General features: G+C 37.2%; 1 protein-coding gene across 2 annotated transcripts in view; it reads right to left on the bottom strand.

Annotated features, from left to right (window-relative positions):
- The window catches only part of CENPI (centromere protein I), an 80115-nt gene that overhangs the window by 26178 nt on the left and 33424 nt on the right, over window positions 1-20513 (bottom strand). For both annotated transcript variants that reach the window (XM_039218077.1, XM_039218078.1), the window contains exons 10-19: window positions 20137-20304; window positions 19860-19980; window positions 18674-18765; window positions 16534-16651; window positions 16381-16445; window positions 11641-11735; window positions 6674-6809; window positions 5689-5813; window positions 3287-3335; window positions 2936-3154 (exon numbers count right to left, since the gene is read on the bottom strand). In XM_039218077.1, the coding sequence (XP_039074008.1) occupies window positions 2936-3154; window positions 3287-3335; window positions 5689-5813; window positions 6674-6809; window positions 11641-11735; window positions 16381-16445; window positions 16534-16651; window positions 18674-18765; window positions 19860-19980; window positions 20137-20304 (1188 nt within the window). The remainder of the gene's footprint in view (window positions 1-2935; window positions 3155-3286; window positions 3336-5688; window positions 5814-6673; window positions 6810-11640; window positions 11736-16380; window positions 16446-16533; window positions 16652-18673; window positions 18766-19859; window positions 19981-20136; window positions 20305-20513) is intronic.

Genomic DNA, 20513 nt, shown 5'->3' with positions numbered 1-20513 from the left:
TTCATGGTCTCTTGGTTCATGAGCTCAAGCCCCATGACACTCTCTCAAAAGTAAACATTTAAATAAATAAATAATCAAAGTCCTAGAAATTGAGAACAGAATGGTATTGCAGGGTCTGGGGTGACAAGGACATACAAAGTCATTTTTAAAAAGCCACAAGGGATAAAGGAAAAAAAATCATAAATTAAAAGTTCACCAAAATTAAAAAATTTGTCCTTCAAAAGCTAGCAACAAAGACGAAAAATAGAAAACTTTTGTAAATCATTCATCTGATAACTAACTTAAAGTAGAATATAGAAATGATTCTCAATGAGTCAATAACAATAAAACAAATACATTAAATTAAAAATGAAATAATTTATTTTTTATTTTTAAATGTTTATTTTTGAGAGAGAGAGAGACAGAGCATGAGTGGGGGAAGGGCAGAAAGAGAGGGAGACACAGAATCTGATGCAGGCTCCAGGCTCTGAGCTGTCAGCACCTGGGGCTCGAACCCACGGACTGCGAAATCATAACCTGAGCTGAAGTCAGATGTTTAACCGACTGAGCCACCCAGGCGCCCCCAAAATAAACTAATTTAAATTAAAAGTAAACTAAAAAATGGGGATGCCTGGGTGGCTCTGTTAGTTAAGTGTCTGACTCTTGATTTTGGCTCAGGTCTTGATATCATGGTTCGTGAGATCGAGCCCTGCATCAAAGGTCTCTGCTATCAGCACGGTCCCCACTGAGGATCCTCTGCCACCCCCGCCCCTCCCCTGCTTGTTATCTCTTTCTCTCAAAATAAATAAACTTAAAAAAATGGGCAAAATGTCTGAACAGACTTTTCTCCAAAGAAAATATATAATGGGCAATGGGCAATAAGCACATAAAAAGATGCTGAACATAAACAGCTATCAGGGAAATGAAAATTGGAAACCACAATAAGATGCTGCATCATACCCTCTAGGATGGCAGGAATATAAAAAGAAGAGTAATAAGTCTTGGGGAAGATATGGAGAAAATGGAATCCTCACACTGTTGGTACAAACGCAAAATGGTACGGCTACTTTGGAATATATATATATATATGATATATCAGACAAATTATTACGAAGGTGAGAAAAACAGAGAAAGAAGAACGAATATCAGAAAATCACTAAACTATACAGTTCTGACATTCTTCTATGTACTTAAAAATACAATTTTTATTCAAATACTGAGATCAATCAATACATTTCTGAAAGCCTACACATTACTGTTTTTACCATCTGGTCCTTGACTACATTTCAAAACCTCATATACTATGATGCTACAGTCTAGCCTAGTGGTTCTCAACTCTGGTTGTATATCACAATAATTATATTAAAAAAGCAGATTCCGGATGTCACCCTATTATTAAATCAGAATCTCAGGGGGGGCGCCTGGGTGGCTCAGTCGGTTAAGCGTCCGACTTCAGCTCAGGTCATGATCTCACGTTAGTGGGTTTGAGCCCCGCGTCGGGCTCTGTGCTGACAGCTCAGAGCCTGGAGTTGCTTCAGATTCTGTGTCTCCCTCTCTCTCTGACCCTCCCCTGCTCATGCTGTCTCTATGTCTCTCTCAAAAATAAATAAAATATTTAAAAAAAAATCAGAATTTCAGGGTGGAAGCATCAAGGATGTATGCTTTAGAAAAAAACCCTGGGTACTTCTGCTCAGTTAATGCAGAATTCTGTTTAAGTCCTACAATTCTACTTAAGTTCCCCAAACATGGTGAGCTCTAAATAGGGGTCAGTAAACCACAGCCCAGGTTTCACATCCAACCCAATGCCTGTTTCTGTAAATAAACTTCCATTAAAACACAACTCAGCCTATTTGTTTACCCACTCTCTATGGCTACTTTGATGCTGCAAGAGCAAGGCTGAATAGTCTTGATGGAGACAACATGGCCTCAAACCCTAAAATATTTACAATCTGGCCCTCTAAGGGTAAAAGTCTACTGTCCCTTGTTCTATCTTTGCATTTTTCTTTAAATACTCCTCCGTCTTGGCAAGATCATGCTCATCATTCAAAGCTCTGATTAGCACTAGTTCTGTAAAGCCTGAACTGGGTTAGCACCCTTGTTTATTTTTTCTATGCCCTTTGTACTTCCCCTATATTACTCATCATTCTTTACTCTAAAATGTCTATTTAATGACCACTTCCCCAACTAGACTGCAAACACGGAACACCCAGATGTGTCTTGTTCACTACAGTACCTGATTCATTGCATGCATATATTAAGCATTTATTCAATGAATATCTCCTCCATTCTGTACATTTCTTTTCCATTTTGTTAGATTTCTCAATGTTCCAATCTGTTAAGGAAATTCTGAATCTAGATTCTATCAGTGTATTTGTAATTCCATCATATTGTGTCATCCACACATTTGATATGCACACCATTTGAATTCCTCAAGTCACTGATAATGATGAAAATGACAGAGCTGATGATAAAGTCCTAAGAAGACTGTACCCCCTCCCTGCCAGCATATTGATAGCCATCAAAATCAGCAGTATTTGGTGTAGCCTACATTTTTCATCTTGTCTAGAAGGATTTTATGAGGTTCCACTTCTTCACAGCTGTTTCTTACCTGGAATCATCTCTACCGAAGCAGAACTGAACCAACACTCACTCCCTCATCTTTCTCACAAATGTACTGTTTTCTCATTTCACTTTACTATATTGTAATAATGTTTACAAGTCTGTCTTTGTCAAAAACCCAAGCCTGGAGGATTATCCTCCTTGGGAAGATAGAAATTTATTTAAATTAACTTTGAATCTCCAGAACCTAGCACAATGTCCAAAATCTAGCTGACACTAAAAAAGGAATGACTGAACACATGTCTTACAATTCAGAAAAACTAAATTTATTGCATTTCCTATTTCTGCCATTATAGCATTCCTATATAAAATCTAAAAATCCTTTAAATGTCCTTACCTGGAGCAGAAAGGAAAGTGCATAACTCAATAGAGCCGGGTGATGAACTAAATTTAAACTGTTTTTATACTCCGCTACTCCAGCTTTTTCTAAGATTTCATGGTGAATATATAATCCTTTCTGAAAAGGTTTGGATGTCCACAGGCAACCAACCATGGCTGTCAAATAGTGATTAAATTCTTGATAGGTCTTGGTGCTGAAATTGAACTCTGATTTTGTCTATTGGTAAAGAAAAGAAAAATTCTCATTATCATCTATTCTCCTTTTTCATCTTATTCCCAATAGATCATATATATATCTGAACTCAGTTTTCAACAATGGTAATTTAATACACAGCTTTGTCATCCATACCTTTTGTACCAACTCATTTTTCTTTGCAGCAGTCAAATTTTTACGATACCTATAATGGAGAATAGAATGAAATTTGGAACATTAAATGCTTTTGAAATGTGTAAATATAAAGTGTACATTTTTAAAAAATTTTTTATGTCTTTATTTTGAGAGACAGAGACACAGAGTGAGCAGGGGAGGGGCAGAGAGAGAGGGAGACAGAATCCGAAGCAGGCTCCAGGCTCTGAGCTGTCAGCACAGAGCCCAACGCGGGGCTCGAACCCACGGACTGTGAGACCATGACCTGAGCTGAAGTCAGACACTTAACTGACCGAGCCACCCAGGCGCCCCTAAAGTGTACATTTTAAATGTAAATATATGCAGATGTGACATACACAAATACCCAGCTGTCTAGTTAGGGTTTTTATTCTTCTGTGCTACACTCCTCTCAAAGAATAAAAATTAATAGAGGCTCAAATATTGAGTTGCATATTTAAGATATGTACTTAACTATATGTAAATTTTACCTGAAAAAAAAGAAAAAACAATGAAGGAAATGTTTTTAATTTTTCCCTATAAAAAATTAATAAAGGCTCAAGAGCAGTCACTGATATAAAACATGTTTTCTTAATGTAGAAAAAAGGTACAGTAGAAAGGATAAAAGGGAAACTTATAAATTTATTTCTTTTCTTGCCTGGAAACAATTATTTCATTAGTTTATAAATATTTGAACCTTGGCATAGTCCTTAAAGTTATGCCAAAGGGGTCTACAACACTTGTGGACTAAAAGAGTAATTTCAGGGGCACCCGGATGGCTCAGTTGGTTAACTGTCCAACTCTTGATTTCGGCTCAGGTCATGACTTCAAGGTTCATGGGATCAAGCCCCATATCAGGCTCTGCACTGAAGGGCCTGAGTCTGCTTGGGATTCATTCTCTGTCTCTCTCTCTCTCTGTCTCTGTCTCTCTCTCCCCCCTCCTCCCAGTCACACACGTGCTTGCTGTCTCTCTCAAAATAAATAAACATTGGGGCGCCTGGGTGGCTTAGTCGGTTAAGCGTCCGACTTTCGCTTAGGTCATGATCTCGCGGTTCATGGGTTCGAGCCCCACGTCGGGCTCTGTGCTGACTGCCAGCTCAGAGCCTGGAGCCTATTTCGGAGTCTGTGTCTCCCTCTCTCTCTGACCCTCCCCTGCTCACGCTGTCTCTCTCTCTCCTAGAAATAAATAAAAATATTTAAAAAATATATTTAAAAAAATAAATAAATAAACATTTAAAAAATAAAAAGAGTAATTTCAGTCTATAAGTGAAAGAATTAGAGAGGATCATAAATACTCCTTACAGTTTCATGTAATTGGCAATACCTCCCCTCATCTACCAGAAAATGTTCTCTTTTTTTTAAGCTTATTTATTTATTTTAAGAGAGATAGATAGCGGGGTAGAGGCAGAGAGAGGAGAGAATCCCAAGCAGCCTCCGCACTGTCAGTGCAGAGTCCAATGTGGGGCTTGATTTCACAAACAGTGAGATCATGACCTGTGCCAAAATCAAGAGTTGGATGCTTAACCAACTGAGCCACCCAAGTGCCCTAAAAAATGTTCTTTTTATCAGAGATACTACGTAGACCTAAATTAGTTGTCAGCAACTGACTAATTTTTCTTTAGGGCACAGCAAAAGAGAATGGACAATGCTGAGTGCACCAGTACCACTGCACAAAATATTTATTAACTATAAATGTTTTTTTTTAAATTTTTTAAAATTTGAGTGTAGCTGATACACAATGTTACATTAGTTTCAAATGTATAACACAGTGATTTGACAAGTATATACATTATTCTATGTCTACCACTGTAGCTGTCACCATACAATGCTATTACAATATCACTGACTATATTACCCATGCTGTGCTTTTTATTCCCATTAACTATGAATTTTTAAAAACCATATCCCCCATGGTGACATTTCAAAAACACAGTTAAGGGGCGGCTGGGTGGCTCAGTTGGTTGGACGTCCCACTTTGGTTCAGGTCATGATCTCGTGGTTCATGGGTTCGAGCCCCGCATCAGGCTCTGTGCTGACAGCTCAGAGCCTGAATCCTGCTTCGGATTCTGTGTGTGTGTCTCTCTCTCTCTCTGCCCCTCCCCCGCTCACACTCTGTCTGTCTCAAAAAAAATAAATAAACACTAAAAGAAAACACACACACACACACACACAGTTAAAATAGCCCAATATTGGAGGGTCATTACCAAAAGAAAGACATGTTTCCTATTTCCACAGGTTCTGGCAGAAAATAAAAATAGTTTTATTGTATGTAATATTTTATCGTATACAATATAGTATAGTATATAAATTATAATTTATTGTATAGTTGAAAAACAAAGATAGAAGTATGATGTGTTAATTTATAAAACAGTAAAAATGTTTTGTACCTGTGCATGATATAACATAGCTGGTTCAAGATACTGGAATCTAGGCTGAGGAGAGCAGGATAGAAGATCCCCGGAGGAAACAATACCACTAGTGGAAGGTTATAATTTATATATATGTCACATACCTTTTGGGAAGAATGATAACATGAGTATACAGATTATTCCCCAGAGCCCCTCAAACAGGTTCACCTAAAGATTTATCAATAGAGAATAAGCAATAATAGAACATCAGATTTGAGTCTGCCTGATTCATAAATTAAATAGGTAGCCACAAGCCTGCTTAAAAATGTACCTCACTGAACATCAAACTTGCCATAGAGGATTATTTCTACAACATCATTACTAAAATATTCCTTTTTTTTCCTGGGGAGATAACTTTAAGTTGGAAGAAAGGAGAAGGGAGTCCTTAAGGGAGTATTAAAGCCTATTAATAGTGATTTATTAGCTGTCAACTTGGAAAATAAATGAGCATGCTTCTAAGTAAATATATAGTACCAGACATTTAGTGCAGAGAAGAAACCAAGAAAACTGAGATTAGTAGGTACTTCTAGGATAATAGTTCTGTCCACATCAAATACTATAAAATAGAAGAAAACCATAATCATAGGTGTTATGAAAGGTGGAAGTGGAGATATGAAGAAACAATAGGGTATTTTTGGGTTTTGCCAGGGGTTTGGAATGTACAATAAATGATTAAAAAGTGATGATAGAGACAGTCTGTCTCTTCTTCCTAGGGCCAGCATTCTTCAGGGGAATGTCTATTAAAGCAGTACCTGAACTTTTCACAAAAACCATTTGTTTCTCCATTTTATGAAAGTCATTCAGGTGAGAATCTAATCATGAACTTCAAAATAAGAAGCTTATTTTAACTATGTTAAATATAGTCACAGTCCAATTTAATAGTTATACATAAAATTTAAAAACAGACCAGTAAAGCAGATAGCCACCACAAAAATCAAAATAAACAAAATGAGATGTGTACTACCTTCTCATAGAAATCCAAAATAAAGTGCAGTAAGAAAGTACTGTTGCTTTCCAAGCGCATTGCAGTAGTGGACAGCCACCCTATGTAGTGAATCAGTTCAGACACAGAGTTCATGGATCCACCTAAAGTGGTCTCCCTGCAATAAGAAACCATGACATGTAGATCCATATTAGCAAAAGTCTTCACAATTTCCAAGCTAAAGGTAAATAATACATAGCAAAAAGGATTTTAGAAAATCATCAGTGCTCCAATGTATAATTGAGGTTTTTTTCTTAAACCACAATAATTAACCATAAAACTAAACAGCCTTCAAGGCAACCATTAAGATCAATTTACCGAACAACCCCAGCAACCACTCTACTAATAAACATCAGAGAAATAAAGGATTAAGCTCCAGACAGACTTTAGATATCCAAGAGCCACAGCATTCAGCAAATTAGTTTCTAACTATACAAATGAAGATTCAGTTTCACCTGAATTCCTGAGCTGAATTGCTATTAAAAATATTTTCACTTTAACTGGAGTTCAATTCAATCCTAAAACTGAATTATAATTTTTGGCAATCTTCTTTCTTACAGTAAAAACCAAATGTGGGTATGTTATATTCTTCCCAAATCAATGAACTGTGTGTGTCTCTTTATTTTTTTTAAAGATTTTATTTTTAAGTAATCTCTATACCCAACATGGGGCTCAAATTCACAGCTCTGAGACCAAGAGTTACATTCTCTACTGACAGAGCCAGCCAGGCACCCTAAACTGTGTCTCTTTAAATCACACTTCAGTGCTGACTCCTGATTTCAAAATCACACTTCAGTGCTGACTCCTGATTTCACTTCAGGTCATGATCTCAGTGTCATGAGATCAAACTCCAAGTCAGCGCTGGGTGTTGAGCTTGCTTAAGATTCTCTCTCTCATTCTCTCTCTCTCACCTCCACTTCCTCTCTCTCTCTTTTAAATATTAATCTTAAGGGGCGCCTGGGTGGCTTAGTCGGTTGGGCGTCCGCCTTTCGCTTAGGTCATGATCTCGCGGTTCGTGGGTTCGAGCCCCGCGTCGGGCTCTGTGCTGACTGCCAGCTCAGAGCCTGGAGCCTGTTTCAGTCTGTGACTCCCTCTCTCTCTGACCCTCCCCTGCTCACGCTGTCTCTCTCTCTCTCCTAGAAATAAATAAAAATATTAAAAAATAAATAAATATTAATCTTAACAATTTTTTAATGCTTATTTTTTTAAATTTTCTTTTCTTTCTTTTTTTTATTTCTAGGAGAGAGAGAGAGAGAGAGTGAGCAGGGGAGGGTCAGAGAGAGAGGGAGTCACAGACTGAAACAGGCTCCAGGCTCTGAGCTGGCAGTCAGCACAGAGCCCGACGCGGGGCTCGAACTCACGAACCGCGAGATCATGACCTAAGTGAAAGGCGGACGCCCAACCGACTAAGCCACCCAGGCGCCCCAATGCTTATTTATTTTTGAGAGAGAGAGAGAGAGACGGAGAGCGCACACACAAGCCTGAGTGGGGGAGGGGCAGAGAGCAAGGGAGACACAAAATCCAAAGCAGGCTCCTGACGCAGGGCTCAAACCCACAAACCACCAGATCACATGAGCCGAAGGTGGATACTTAACTGACTGAGCCATCCTGGCATCCCTCCCCCAGCCCTTGTGCATGCATGCACTTTCTCTCCAAAAAAATCACCAAAAAAAATCTCAAAAAAATGGAAATAACCAGTTCAATTCATCTATCTACTCACCCTTGTTCTTCAATCCACTGTTGAGTGGATTAGGAAAAGACCTACAAATGTGATTTCATAGCTTTGCCCTCTGATCTGGGTAGCCAACAATGGTTATGCACAAGAAATAAAGAAGAGCAGATAGTCTTAGAGCTTGAGAAATGATGATGACTCTACCACTACCCACTGACAGTTCAGTGCCAGAGTGAACAGGGATAGGAGACCATTCACAAAGGTGGGCATCTATACTGTCAGCTGGCCATTTGCAAACTATATTTTAACTATGATTTCTGGCAGCACCTGGCAAATGTGTCTAAAATAATTTGAACAATGATGACTGCTCAGAACAGTGTCCTTTGACGTGTTTCTCCATAGGACACCAGAGGCACTTTAGATAAAACAATTTGCTGTTCAGGACTGCCTCTTATTCCCCACCCACAGCAACATGTTTACCATCCTTGGCTCCCACCCACTAAATAATGGTAGCACCCTCTTCACATTCATCATGCCAACCAAAAATGCCCAATGGAGAACCACTGCTGAGAATGGTTTCCTCCCCTTCCCTCCTTATGATCCACAACTACAATTTACTCCCTCTTTGACAGTCACGTGGCACATGTTCATATGAGAGGGACAGGGCATTATATTCATATTGCCAAAATAGAAGGAGCTACCGAGAAGGTAAGAGCTATATTATATAATGCCAAGTGGTATTATGACATTTAAGTCCATTTCTTTAAGACTTTTAGAAAGCTCCTTTTTAAATGCCCTCCTGAAATTTATGACACTAGTTTAAAAAGGATCCTAGGGAGCACCTGGGTGACTCGGTCAGTTGAGCATCCAACTCTTGATTTTGGCTCAGGTCCATGATCTCATGGTTGGGAGATAAAGGCCCACACTGGGCTCTGCTCTCTCTGACCCTCTCCCAGACTCTCGCTCACACATGGTCTCTCTCTCTCAAAAAACAAACAAACAAATAAACATCTTTAAAAAAATAAAAAGAGGTTTCTTGTTTGGAAATTAGGATTTTTGGAAAGAAAATATAGAAATTGTAAGGCTCTCCTATCAGGTTATCTTAAGACTTACACTGCAAATTGGCTAAAGATTATAAACATAAACATAGTATCCTTAATAGAACTGAGATGTTTGAAGAGGTTAAACATTTAATTTCCTTATGATTGTGGTTCTCAAGCTTTAGCTAGCATCACAATTATGAAAGCATTTGTTAAACCATAGATTACTTGAATGCTGAGAACAAACTGAGGGCTGATGGGGGTGGGGGGGAGGGGAAGGGGGTGATGGGCATGGAGGAGGGCACTTGTAGGGATGAGCACTGGGTGTTATATGGAAACCAACTTGACAATAAACTATTAAGAAAAAAAAACAGATTACTAAGCCCTACCTCCAGAGTTCATTTCAGTAGGTCTAGGGTAGAGCCTGAGACTCTACCTAGCTCTAACAAGCTCCCAGTGATGCTGATGCTACTGGACCCTGGACATCACTTTGAGGAGGACAGCTTTACAAGATACTTTCACTACCCATAATGCTCTATTTCCTTCTAAAAGTGACCAGACATACATGATATATGGACACACTGCAATAATGAATATGAAGAACTAAAACCAATTTCCAGGCAACTCCCAAGAAGCTTTTATTCACCATGCTCCGCTCAAAGGAGATCACTGTAAGAACACACAGGAAAACAGGAGTTAATCTAAACAAGCTAACCACCAACCATGTGCAACTGAAGCTAAGGGATCCCTATACTTAAATAGACTGTGACTGATAACATAAGGAATTTGAATTCTAATTAGATATTTGAAAATATTAACTAATTTTATAAGTCAACAAAAGACAAACAACATATGATGTCATTTAAATGTGGAAAAACAAAACAAATGAACAAAAAAACAAAAAAAAAGCCAAACCAGAAAACAGACTCATAGAGAACTGATGGCTGCCAGAAGAGATGGGGGGGTGGGGCAGGATGGGCAAAACAGGTAAAGAGGATTAACAGGTACAAACTTTCTGTTATAAAATAAGTAAGTCATGGGGATGAAAAGTATAGCATAGGGAATATAGTCAATAATAGAGCAATAACTTTGTAGGGTGACAGATGGTAACTACCCTTATCTTTAGGTTTATTTATTTTGAGAGAGAGACAGAGACAGAGAGAGACAGAGAATCCCAAGCAGGCTCTGCACTGTCAGCATGGAGCCTGATTTGGGGGCTCAAACTCACAAACCATGAGATCATGACCTGAGCTGAAATCAAGAGTTGGATGCTTAACCAACTGAGCTCCCCAGGTGTCCCATAACTACACTTATTGTAGTGAGTACTGTGTAATATATAGAACTGTCAAATCACTTATGTTGTATACCTGAAACTAATATGTTGTGAGTAAATTATACTTCAATTAAATTTTTTAAATGATGATAAAATAAAGGTATTAATTTTTTGGTGTTATACTGCTATCATTTTTCAACAGTTGAAATGATCTCTGCGTTTTACTTTTTGCTGAAAAAAAACCTAGAACAGAGGAAGAAGAAAATGAGGAGTGTTAAAAATAAAAAAATTAATCATGATCTGATAACTGTTAAAGCTGGATGATGCATACATAAGGAGAACACTGTACTATTTTCTGTACTTTTGAATATGTTTGCAATTTTCTGTAAGAGTGTTTTTAAAATTAATGTTGAAAATAATGAGGCTGATAATATAGGAGAAGCCAACTATTTTAGGTACAAAGAGTCATAAAGCACACATTTACCAATAATCAACATAATGGACAGCCAGGGCTCTTTTTTTATTCCAAAGTGAAAATAAATTAATGTATATAACCAAAATACATCAGAGGAGCCAAAACCAAAACTGTACAGAAAAATTACAGATTTTCCTAACCATCATCAGAACTGACTTTACATGTAAGTAAGAACCTGTTTCCTAAAGTGAGCTAAATTGAATGGAAGCCAAAGATGCAAATTTTAATATCAGCTCTCAAATGCTTTGCTATAGTAACTCTTGCAAATCACTTAGAGGCTTAGGCGTTGCTTTCTGATTTATATAATTGAACTTGAAGAATTAGCCTCCCTCACAGGATTACAGGGAAGAAAAGCAAAAAGACACAAAAACACTTTTTTAAGAAAACTATGACTACGCATTTACAATAAGGTCTCATGCTATACTATTAAACTATCTGCAAACATTTTCATGCAGATTGTCTCTTGTAGAGTGTTGTAAGAGAACTCACAGAGGACTGTCCATCACAGGTTTCATGTGGATGTCTGTAGAAAGCCACAACAGCCAATTCTGTAGTAGTTCTTTCAGACTCTGGAGAACACTACACTGAGGCGGCAAAAAAAAAAAAAAAAATTCATAAAATCATTCAGACACACTACAGTGTCGAGAACAAATTACATCAGAGGCTTGGAGGTGGAGATGACTGTATCTAATTCAGAACCTAATAGCTGCTGCTTCAGCCTGATCAGTCTCCAAGAGACAAATGAATGCAAGTACAAGTTTATTTTGCCATTTTCTCTACAAGACTGCCCCCAGCTTATCAGCTCAGGAACAGACTCTTGTTTCTCTAAATTACATTCATTTATAACACATATTACATCTTCAAATACAGTATCACCCACCCCTTACTGTCTCCCCTCAGAGATCCTTTCAAGTTGCTATAGAAATGAGTTGCCCATCCATTTCACCTTGGGTCACAACTGTAATTTACTTCTTTTGACAGCCATAAAATTTATCTCACTTTCTGTAACTGTGAAAAACAAACAGTTCTAGTCTTTCCTTTTTCAGGCTTTGCCTTGATTTCTCAGGGTCTCATTTACATACAAATACAGCCTTGACAGAAGTGTGCCCAGAGCATTAATGAGGATAAATCGTAATATCTATAAATTTGAAAGCTATCCATATCATCCCAAAATCTAATACAGGAAACCTTTATTACATATACATAACAACTGGGGTAGAACATTTGACTGCACATATCCTTCAGAATGGCCTAGATACTATTTGAGTATCTCCAGTGACAGGATGCTCACTTCATATAACAGTTCAATTAATGCTTTTTAAATAAACTGAGACCTTGCATTCAGGTTATAAATATGTTCAAGTTGAAAGTGACCTTGGAATCACCTAAAAACAATGTTCAATTTTGGTGTCAACCAAGGATTTAAACATTTGAAACAGTAGTCAATAACCATGTCATATTCAGAAAACTAAACCTTTCATTCCCTACTCACCTATTCTAATCCACCCAGCCCCTACATTAAAGTCATGAGATTTTTATGTTTATGAGAGAGGAGCATGCGTTAAAAAAAAAAAGGTTGAGAAGCACAGCTCTACCCTACATAGGAACCTTCTCTATATAAATATCCGCAGTAGATACAGCCATTAAGCGTATGCTTGACCTACTCTAACATCAGGAAAAATACTACCTCCTAATGTCCTTTATTCCATTTTGAGTTTGCTCTACCTATAATGAGATACTTCTCTGGGGAGCCTGGGTGGCTCAATAGGTTAAGCAACCAACTCTGGATTTCAGCTCAGGTCATGATCCCAGGGTGGTGGGATTAAGCCTCACATTGGGCTCCATGCTGAGTATGGAGACTGCCTAAGATTCTCATTCTCCCTCTCCTCCAACACCTCCACTCGTGTATGCACATTCTCTCTAAAAGAAAAAAGTTTATTTAAAAAAAAAAGATATTGCCCTATATCTAATTCTCCCCCCTGAAGCCACACAGAGGTCTGCTTTTTCCATGGGACAATCTATCAATTATTTGAAAAGACCACAAAATCTTCATCTTTTCCTCCAGGCACAATATTCCTGGTTCCTTTACTATCTGAAGTCATCTTGTGTCATTCATCCTTCACTTCATCACCGAATCCTATCATTTTTTTTTTCTTTTCAAAATGCCCAACTTTTCCATTTCCTCTAATCTCATTCTAACTACCCTAGTCCAGGCCTTCACATTCTAAGATTACTTTATTGTCCTAGTTGGTCTTTTTTCTAGTTTCATCTCCCAAACCCCCATTCTTTCTCTATGGCTGCCAGACCCTTGTTATTTAAGTACTCTACCCGTTATATCTATCTTCCCTCAAGGAACCATGTATTGCAAAGGAATAGCAATACACAACAAGGTCATAAAAATGTTCTCTTTCCTTTTATCCAGTAACTTCACTCCTGGAAATGTATGCCAAGAGAGTAACTTAAAAGAAGAAAGAAATCTATATTATGAAGATGAGCAATATAGTTATCTATACCTACAAAGAAACAAATTAGAAATAATAATAGAAAAAGGATTAAATAAAGTGTTGTGTAACATCTATGAACTATGACCAGGTATTTGACTATATTTGACTAATTTTGTATTGATTTTTTTTAGAGAGAGGGAGCAAGCACGTGCAAACAGGGGAGGAGGAGAGGGAGAGAAAGCATCTAGATCATGACCTGAGTTGAAATCAAGATTCAGACACTTAACCAACTGAGCCATCCAGAAGCCCCTATATTCTGATTTTTAAATTTATGTCCACTGTTTTTGTAATTATATAGGAGACATGAATCAATGTGGACAAAAATTAGAACATTAACATGCCAAAATGAAAACAGCACTATTACAGTGGATTTGTGGGACTTTCTCAATCAAAATTCTTTAAGAAAAAAGTTGTTTACTGATAGGCACAATTGGCTAAGCACAAACAAAAGCACTGAAGATGTAAAAATATTTTAATAGATTTTCAAACATTATTTATTTTGTTAAGCTGGGTAATCAAGCTATATAATAGCTAAGGTAATAATAAGTTATTAAAAGCCTCATAAACTATACTCTATTTTCTCTTCAGATCATATAGATCTTTCACCTTTTAAAAGCCTCAAAACAAGGGGCGCCTGGATGGCTCAGTGGGTTAAGCTTCCAACTTCTGCTCAGGTCATGATCTCACAGCTTGTGAGTTTGAGCTGCACATTAGGCTCTGTGCTGAGAGCTCAGAGCCTGGAGCATGCTTCAGATTCTGTGTTCCCCTCTGTCTGCCACTCCCCCACTCACTCACAATCACACACTTTCTCTCTCTCTCTCAAAAATATATAAGCATTAAAAAAATAAAAGCCTAATAAATTAATTGAATTTTTAGTTAATTCTACCACAGGTCACATTGCTGTTGTCCTTAGCCACTTTCCCAGAATGAAAACCCCTTTGGTCACTTATCCTTTCTTGTACCCTATACTTCTCTGTGCTTCTTTACCCCTTTCATCGATCTCAACCTTCCCAAATCTTTCAGTTATAGTTTCCACAACTTCTATTCCATGGTAATCTAAACCTATAACTTCATATTCTTCAAAGCATGCTTTCTGTCTTCTTATTCTAGTCATATCCTGGCTCTCCCTCACCACTTGCAGATACTTTTCTCTGAATATATTTCCGTATCTCCCTTCAATACCTGGAGGTAAGCAATGCCCTAGCTTCCCTGCTAACATGAGAACAGAATATAAGCCCCTTCTTTGAGAAGGTAAATATAAAATCAGAAATAAATCTCCCTTTTAGAAAAAAGAAATCTGGTTCTGCCCCCAGGATTCCACTGAAACTGCTCACAAAGGTAGCACAAAATTTCTGTATTATCAATTCCAAAAGAAACTTTCTTTGGTCCTTATCTTTCTGGGTCTTCCTGGGATATATAGCAACAATATTTCTTCGCTACTTCTTGATATTCTGCATTCCCTTTGTTTCCTTGGCACTACTGTTCTTCTGGTTCTTTTCATACATCTTGAGAAGGTTCCTTCATAGACTCTCCTTTTCAGCTAAGTGTTAAGTATGGAGTATTCCCCCTAAGTTCTGTCCTTGGCCCACCATCTGTTTCTTTTCCTCTATCCATTTCTTTCCCCAGTCTCCCACTCTCAAATATAAATATATATATGTGTGTATAAATGCATATATACTTATTAGGTTGGACCATATGAAATTAACATTGATCAGACATCTTTGACCTACAAAATTGGTAATTTTGTATAGTTCAACCTAATATTTATAGATAAATAGCTCTCTAGATTGGTGGAATAAGAGAAGAGATAAAGAACGACTCAATTACAAGATAGGAAGAAAATCACAAATGGCTGCAAAATGAAGCCCCTAAACATATATTAGCTGGGGAAAAGTGGTATGTATTGTCATGTGAATGATGGTCTTGGTCAGGTAGTAAGTACAAATAATATAAACTTCAAATCCAAGTTAATGTGACCAGTAGTTAATAAAGTACATTTGATTATAACAAACACTAACCAAGACAACACATTTTTCCTATAAATGTGGCCAACAGTAAGTGGCTTAAGGTGAAAACAATGTTACAAAAGAAACACTGCTTATATTGTCACCCTTCTGGAATAGGAATAATCATTCTATACAAAAGTAGCTCTCAAACTCAGTTGGGTAGAACTCTTGGAAGCCACAGTGGTCTTTTTGGAGACCACATCAAAATAGTAACATATTTTAATTTTATATAAGGTTAAAACCATTTTATGAGAAAAAAATGAGAATGCTATAAATATACAGTATGAATGTCACAGGGGGTTTTATTTGCTTTGGCCATTACTGTATCCCCAGTGTCAAGAAGGGCATCTAGCACATGGTGGGTGCTCAATAAATATTTGTACAATGAGGTAAGTATATCTATAAAAATATCAACCACAACAATTCAACTAAGTATGGTTAAGTATTTACAGTTTGCTTTTGTTAATACTAATTTGCCACCTGTTCATTCACTTTGTCATCTGCTACAAGTGGAAACAGTTCAGGAAAACTGTATGCAACAAAACCTTTACAACAGAAAATTCTATGCATTAACTTTGACTTGAGTGATGCAGCACCTCAAGTCCAGATCCAAGGGAATCCTGGTAGAAAACCACAGCTTTAATGCGGGTTTGGAATCATATACCACGGGCCATAAAACAATACTTTTATTCAATCTAAGAAATGCATTGTTTTCTTACCTTGAAATAAATGGTTGATGTAAAGAAGAGCTGTGTTAAATGGTCAAAAAGAAGTGGTTTCACCTCTAGGAATTAAAAGATAAAAGATTATTCAAGATTCTTTTAATTAATATTACATTGAATTAAAGGACTCCAAATTTTCATGATACATACCAGAGAAGCTACTAAAAGGAATCCAGGTCACAAGCTGAAGGAACTGTGATCGACAACAGAGGCCATCCCAGAGAGGAAGGCTCTTATACAGGAATGTTTCACAGGAATAAAACCCCTCCTATAACACAAGTCCATGGTAAAAACTCATATAAAACTCTTCAGTCCAGTTACTCTCTAAACAACCAGTTTATTCTGTGCTATAGTTCTTTTACTCTTTTTTTTTTTTTTACATACATATACCTAACATGCTTTTTCTTTTACTCTTAAACTAAATTTTTTGTCATCGATATAATAAAAGCCTTGGGTTAGGTGCCAGAGTTCTTCATAAAAAGGATCAGTTTTCAAATACCATAAAACATCAACTGGAAAGAAAGTAAAAAGTCAAGTTATGGAATGTTTTTAAAGATAAATAGCCTTCAAGAGTCTCTCATGGTTTGCCTCCCTCCCTCTCCACCCCTATTTCTACCCTTCTTCCCCCCCCACAGTCCTCCATTAGGTTCCTCCTAATCCTCCTATACGTGCCAATATATGGTAGCTGTCGTCCTCTGCCTGACTTATTTCACTCAGCATAACACCCTCAAGATCCATTCATGTTGCTACATATGGCCAGATTTCATTCTTTCCCATTGCCATATAGTATTCCACTGTATAGATAAACCACATTTCTTGTGAGAATGAACACTGGGTGTTATATGGAAACCAACTTGACAATAAACTATTTAAAAAAAATAAAGATAAATGGAACTACGCTGGAGTATATGCAGTCACTTGCACAGTCAATAAAATGTATACAATTTTATAATAGGGCTATAATTTCTTATAAGGCCATAGACCAAATCCAAACTCTGGGCAGCTCCATCTGAAGGAATACTGAGTGTGTAGGCTGCTTACATTTCCCCCAAAGATAGGATCCAGGGCTTTCCTGTTTTTCCTGTGTTGCCCCAAGCCTTAAATGGCATGCACCAGGACTCCATTTTAGACTTTCTTCTCATGCCATGACTTCTCTGAACAATCTCATCTATAACATTGCTAAAACCACTACCTATATCATGAGGAGTCCTGCAGTTTAAACCTCATTCCTCAGCTCTAGACTCATTATCTAAGTGCCTACTGGATATGACCTTTTAGATATCCCACAGGCATTAAGTCAAAATTCTTTCCTTCCAAGCCTGCCTGTTTCTTCTACATTCCCTTTCTTACTGAATGCCATCATCATTCTCCCAAGCAGGAAACCTAAAAGTCAACCTAAATTCATCTCTTTACCCTCACCATCAACGTCCAATTCAATGGTCTCACACCAAATCCTTAAGATTTAGTCAACACATTTATTGAGCATCTCTTTTGTACCATGTACCAAGCTGAACAACTGCATGTGAAGAAAAGTTAGACATGGTTCCCCCTGGCCGGGAGCTTAACATGTGTGGAAAAAGAGATGCTGAAAGAGACAGAATACAGATAAACACATGAACTAAGAAAGCACATAAAACAAACATCTAAACCAGACAAGGGTGATGAGTATAGGCTTCCTGATGGTGCTGAGTTGCAGCTAGGGTTACCTACGTAGACCAAATAATTAACTGGCTAGAACATTAAAAAAAATATAGTGATTATCAGAACATAATTAGTAACCCTATGAGATCTATCTTCCTGGTGAATTCAATTAATTAAATGTATTCAATTACATCTTCAGTTTGTTCTGTTAAATTATAGGCCTTTCTCATTTGCATAATTTAACAGATTCTTTCTTCAAATCCAACAGTACAGAGATAAACATCAAATCAATTCAACACTATTTATAATGAGTTTTTTTTTAAATGTTTTATTTATTTTTGAGACAGAGAATGTGAGTGGAGGAGAGGCAGAGAGAGGGAGACACAGAATATGAAGCAGGCTCCAGTCTCTGAGCTGTCAGCACAGAGCCTAATGCAGGGCTCAAACTCACAAGCTGTGAGATCATGACCTAAGCTGAAGTTGGAAGCTTAACACACTGAGTCACCCAGGCGCCCCATATAACAAGTTTTGAACTGAGCGAGTACTGTTTACAAATGATGCCAAGCACTAAAGAAAAAGTATTCAATGGATATCTAAATAAATTTTAGAAAGAAGTAGTAGAGTGTATAAGAAGCAAGTGGACTCTTACTTGTAAGAAGCACTCTGCCCTGATGATAGTGTCCAGAAAGTTGGCAAATTCTTTTCCATGTTCATAATTATTCACCTTGTACCAAATACACTCTGGAGCAGAAATATTAAACATAAGCATCTGGTTGCACAATAAAAACTATACAAAACATAATTACCACTACTCTAAAGTGACAAACGACAAACATAAACAAGTAATCAGTCTTAGCCAACTTGCACTGCAGACTGTAACAAGTATGTGGAGGTGATAGTGAGATGTTCCTGAAAAATTTAATGATATAGGGAAATCTTACAGTGAAAAAATAAACTAGTAAAATTAACATATAATAAATGTGATTAGCTTAAGTCACATAGTAGTCCAAGAGACTATAAATGTATGAATTAAAAGTCTGAGTATACCCCAAACTTCAACTAGGGTGAGCTGGATAATCTCAGAGTGGTAGAACTTTAGTGAATAGTAATCTAATAAAATATCAATTTTATCTAAAGAAAAACTGAGCAGGAGGAGAATTAGTCTGGAACCAACTAAAACCAATTTTAAATGCTTGAAAAAAGTCAGGAGTTGCTTACCCAGGAAAGAAATGATCTGCTCAACAGAAATACGATCTCTAAAGAAACTGATCCCCTTGAAAAAATAAAATTCTCAAGCGTTACTATGGTCTGGGTGAAAAACTCCCTTACTGTTCTTTCCTTCAATTCTATAATTAAGAAATCTTCCAATGACTAATTTGGCTACCATTTATACTGGTAGCAAAGAGGAGATATTATTGTTGGCAGAAATATGTAACATGAACACATTACCAAAAAGAATTCTTTCTATTATGAAATAGTAAGTTGATATTCTGACATGTATTAGTCTTCTCAAGTGTGTTTAGCATTAATCTGATAATTCTGGGGGCTGAACAGCAAGTCTCTGGACCTACAGAGATGAAGAGGTTTTGGATTGTGATGGTCATCAAAATGGAGCCACCAAGCGAGTTTGGGTGGCCATCCAGCAATGTTTCTTTAACAACATACCTCCTTTCTTACTATCTCTTAAAATTACAATAAAGGAAGCATACCAGCTCTGAATATATGATTATGAGAAATAGTTACAGCATATGAAGGCTCCTCCTGTTTAGAATGTCATCCTTATAAAAGATTATTCCTTCTTCATTCACCTAATGCTTTTAAGTATCAATTTTTACCTTCCTGTAATGTTTGACTCAACCAGTGATAGAGTCTCAGTAAGATGGACTCATCTTTGACACAGTTAATATAGTGAAGCAGCAGAGAGTTGTTCAACACTGCACCCATCTGAGAAGGCAGCTGCAAAGACAGTACAATCAGTCAAGTGTAAGTATATGAAAAGGAAGAAAAGGAACATAGCAACAAGGAAATCATCAGATAGGAAATACATAATAAAAATAAAGGCTATGAAGATTCAATGGAAAATACAGATAAGCACATGGTCCAGTCACATACCTCTAAGCAATGGATGTTCTTTAAGAGTTGAGGGAAGCTTTTAAGCTGTTGTAGTGGAAATGATCCATTACTACTGAGATAATCAGAAAGAGCCATCCCTTTTTTCCCATATTCTTTACTGTAGCTACTAGAATTCAGCACGGGGATAACTGAGTAAGAATTCCATTTCTAAAGAAGACAGTAAAACAATCTATCAACGGACTAGACAGACTACAAACTAAAAGCAGTTGTTAAGTTGTTCAATTAATGAAGTCTAAATGTGGTTTGCATAGAATCTTAGGCAATTAAAATTTATTTAAATTTTATAATCTCTTTAAACATCTGAATGGTTATTGTTTGGCTTTAATAAGAAAAGAAAGGTGCACAAATAATTTGGG

The sequence above is a fragment of the Hyaena hyaena genome, unplaced genomic scaffold, assembly GCF_003009895.1.
Source record: "Hyaena hyaena isolate Hyena2069 unplaced genomic scaffold, ASM300989v1 scaffold_744, whole genome shotgun sequence".
Lineage (NCBI taxonomy): Eukaryota > Metazoa > Chordata > Mammalia > Carnivora > Hyaenidae > Hyaena > Hyaena hyaena.
This window is presented reverse-complemented; position numbering and strand designations above follow the sequence as displayed.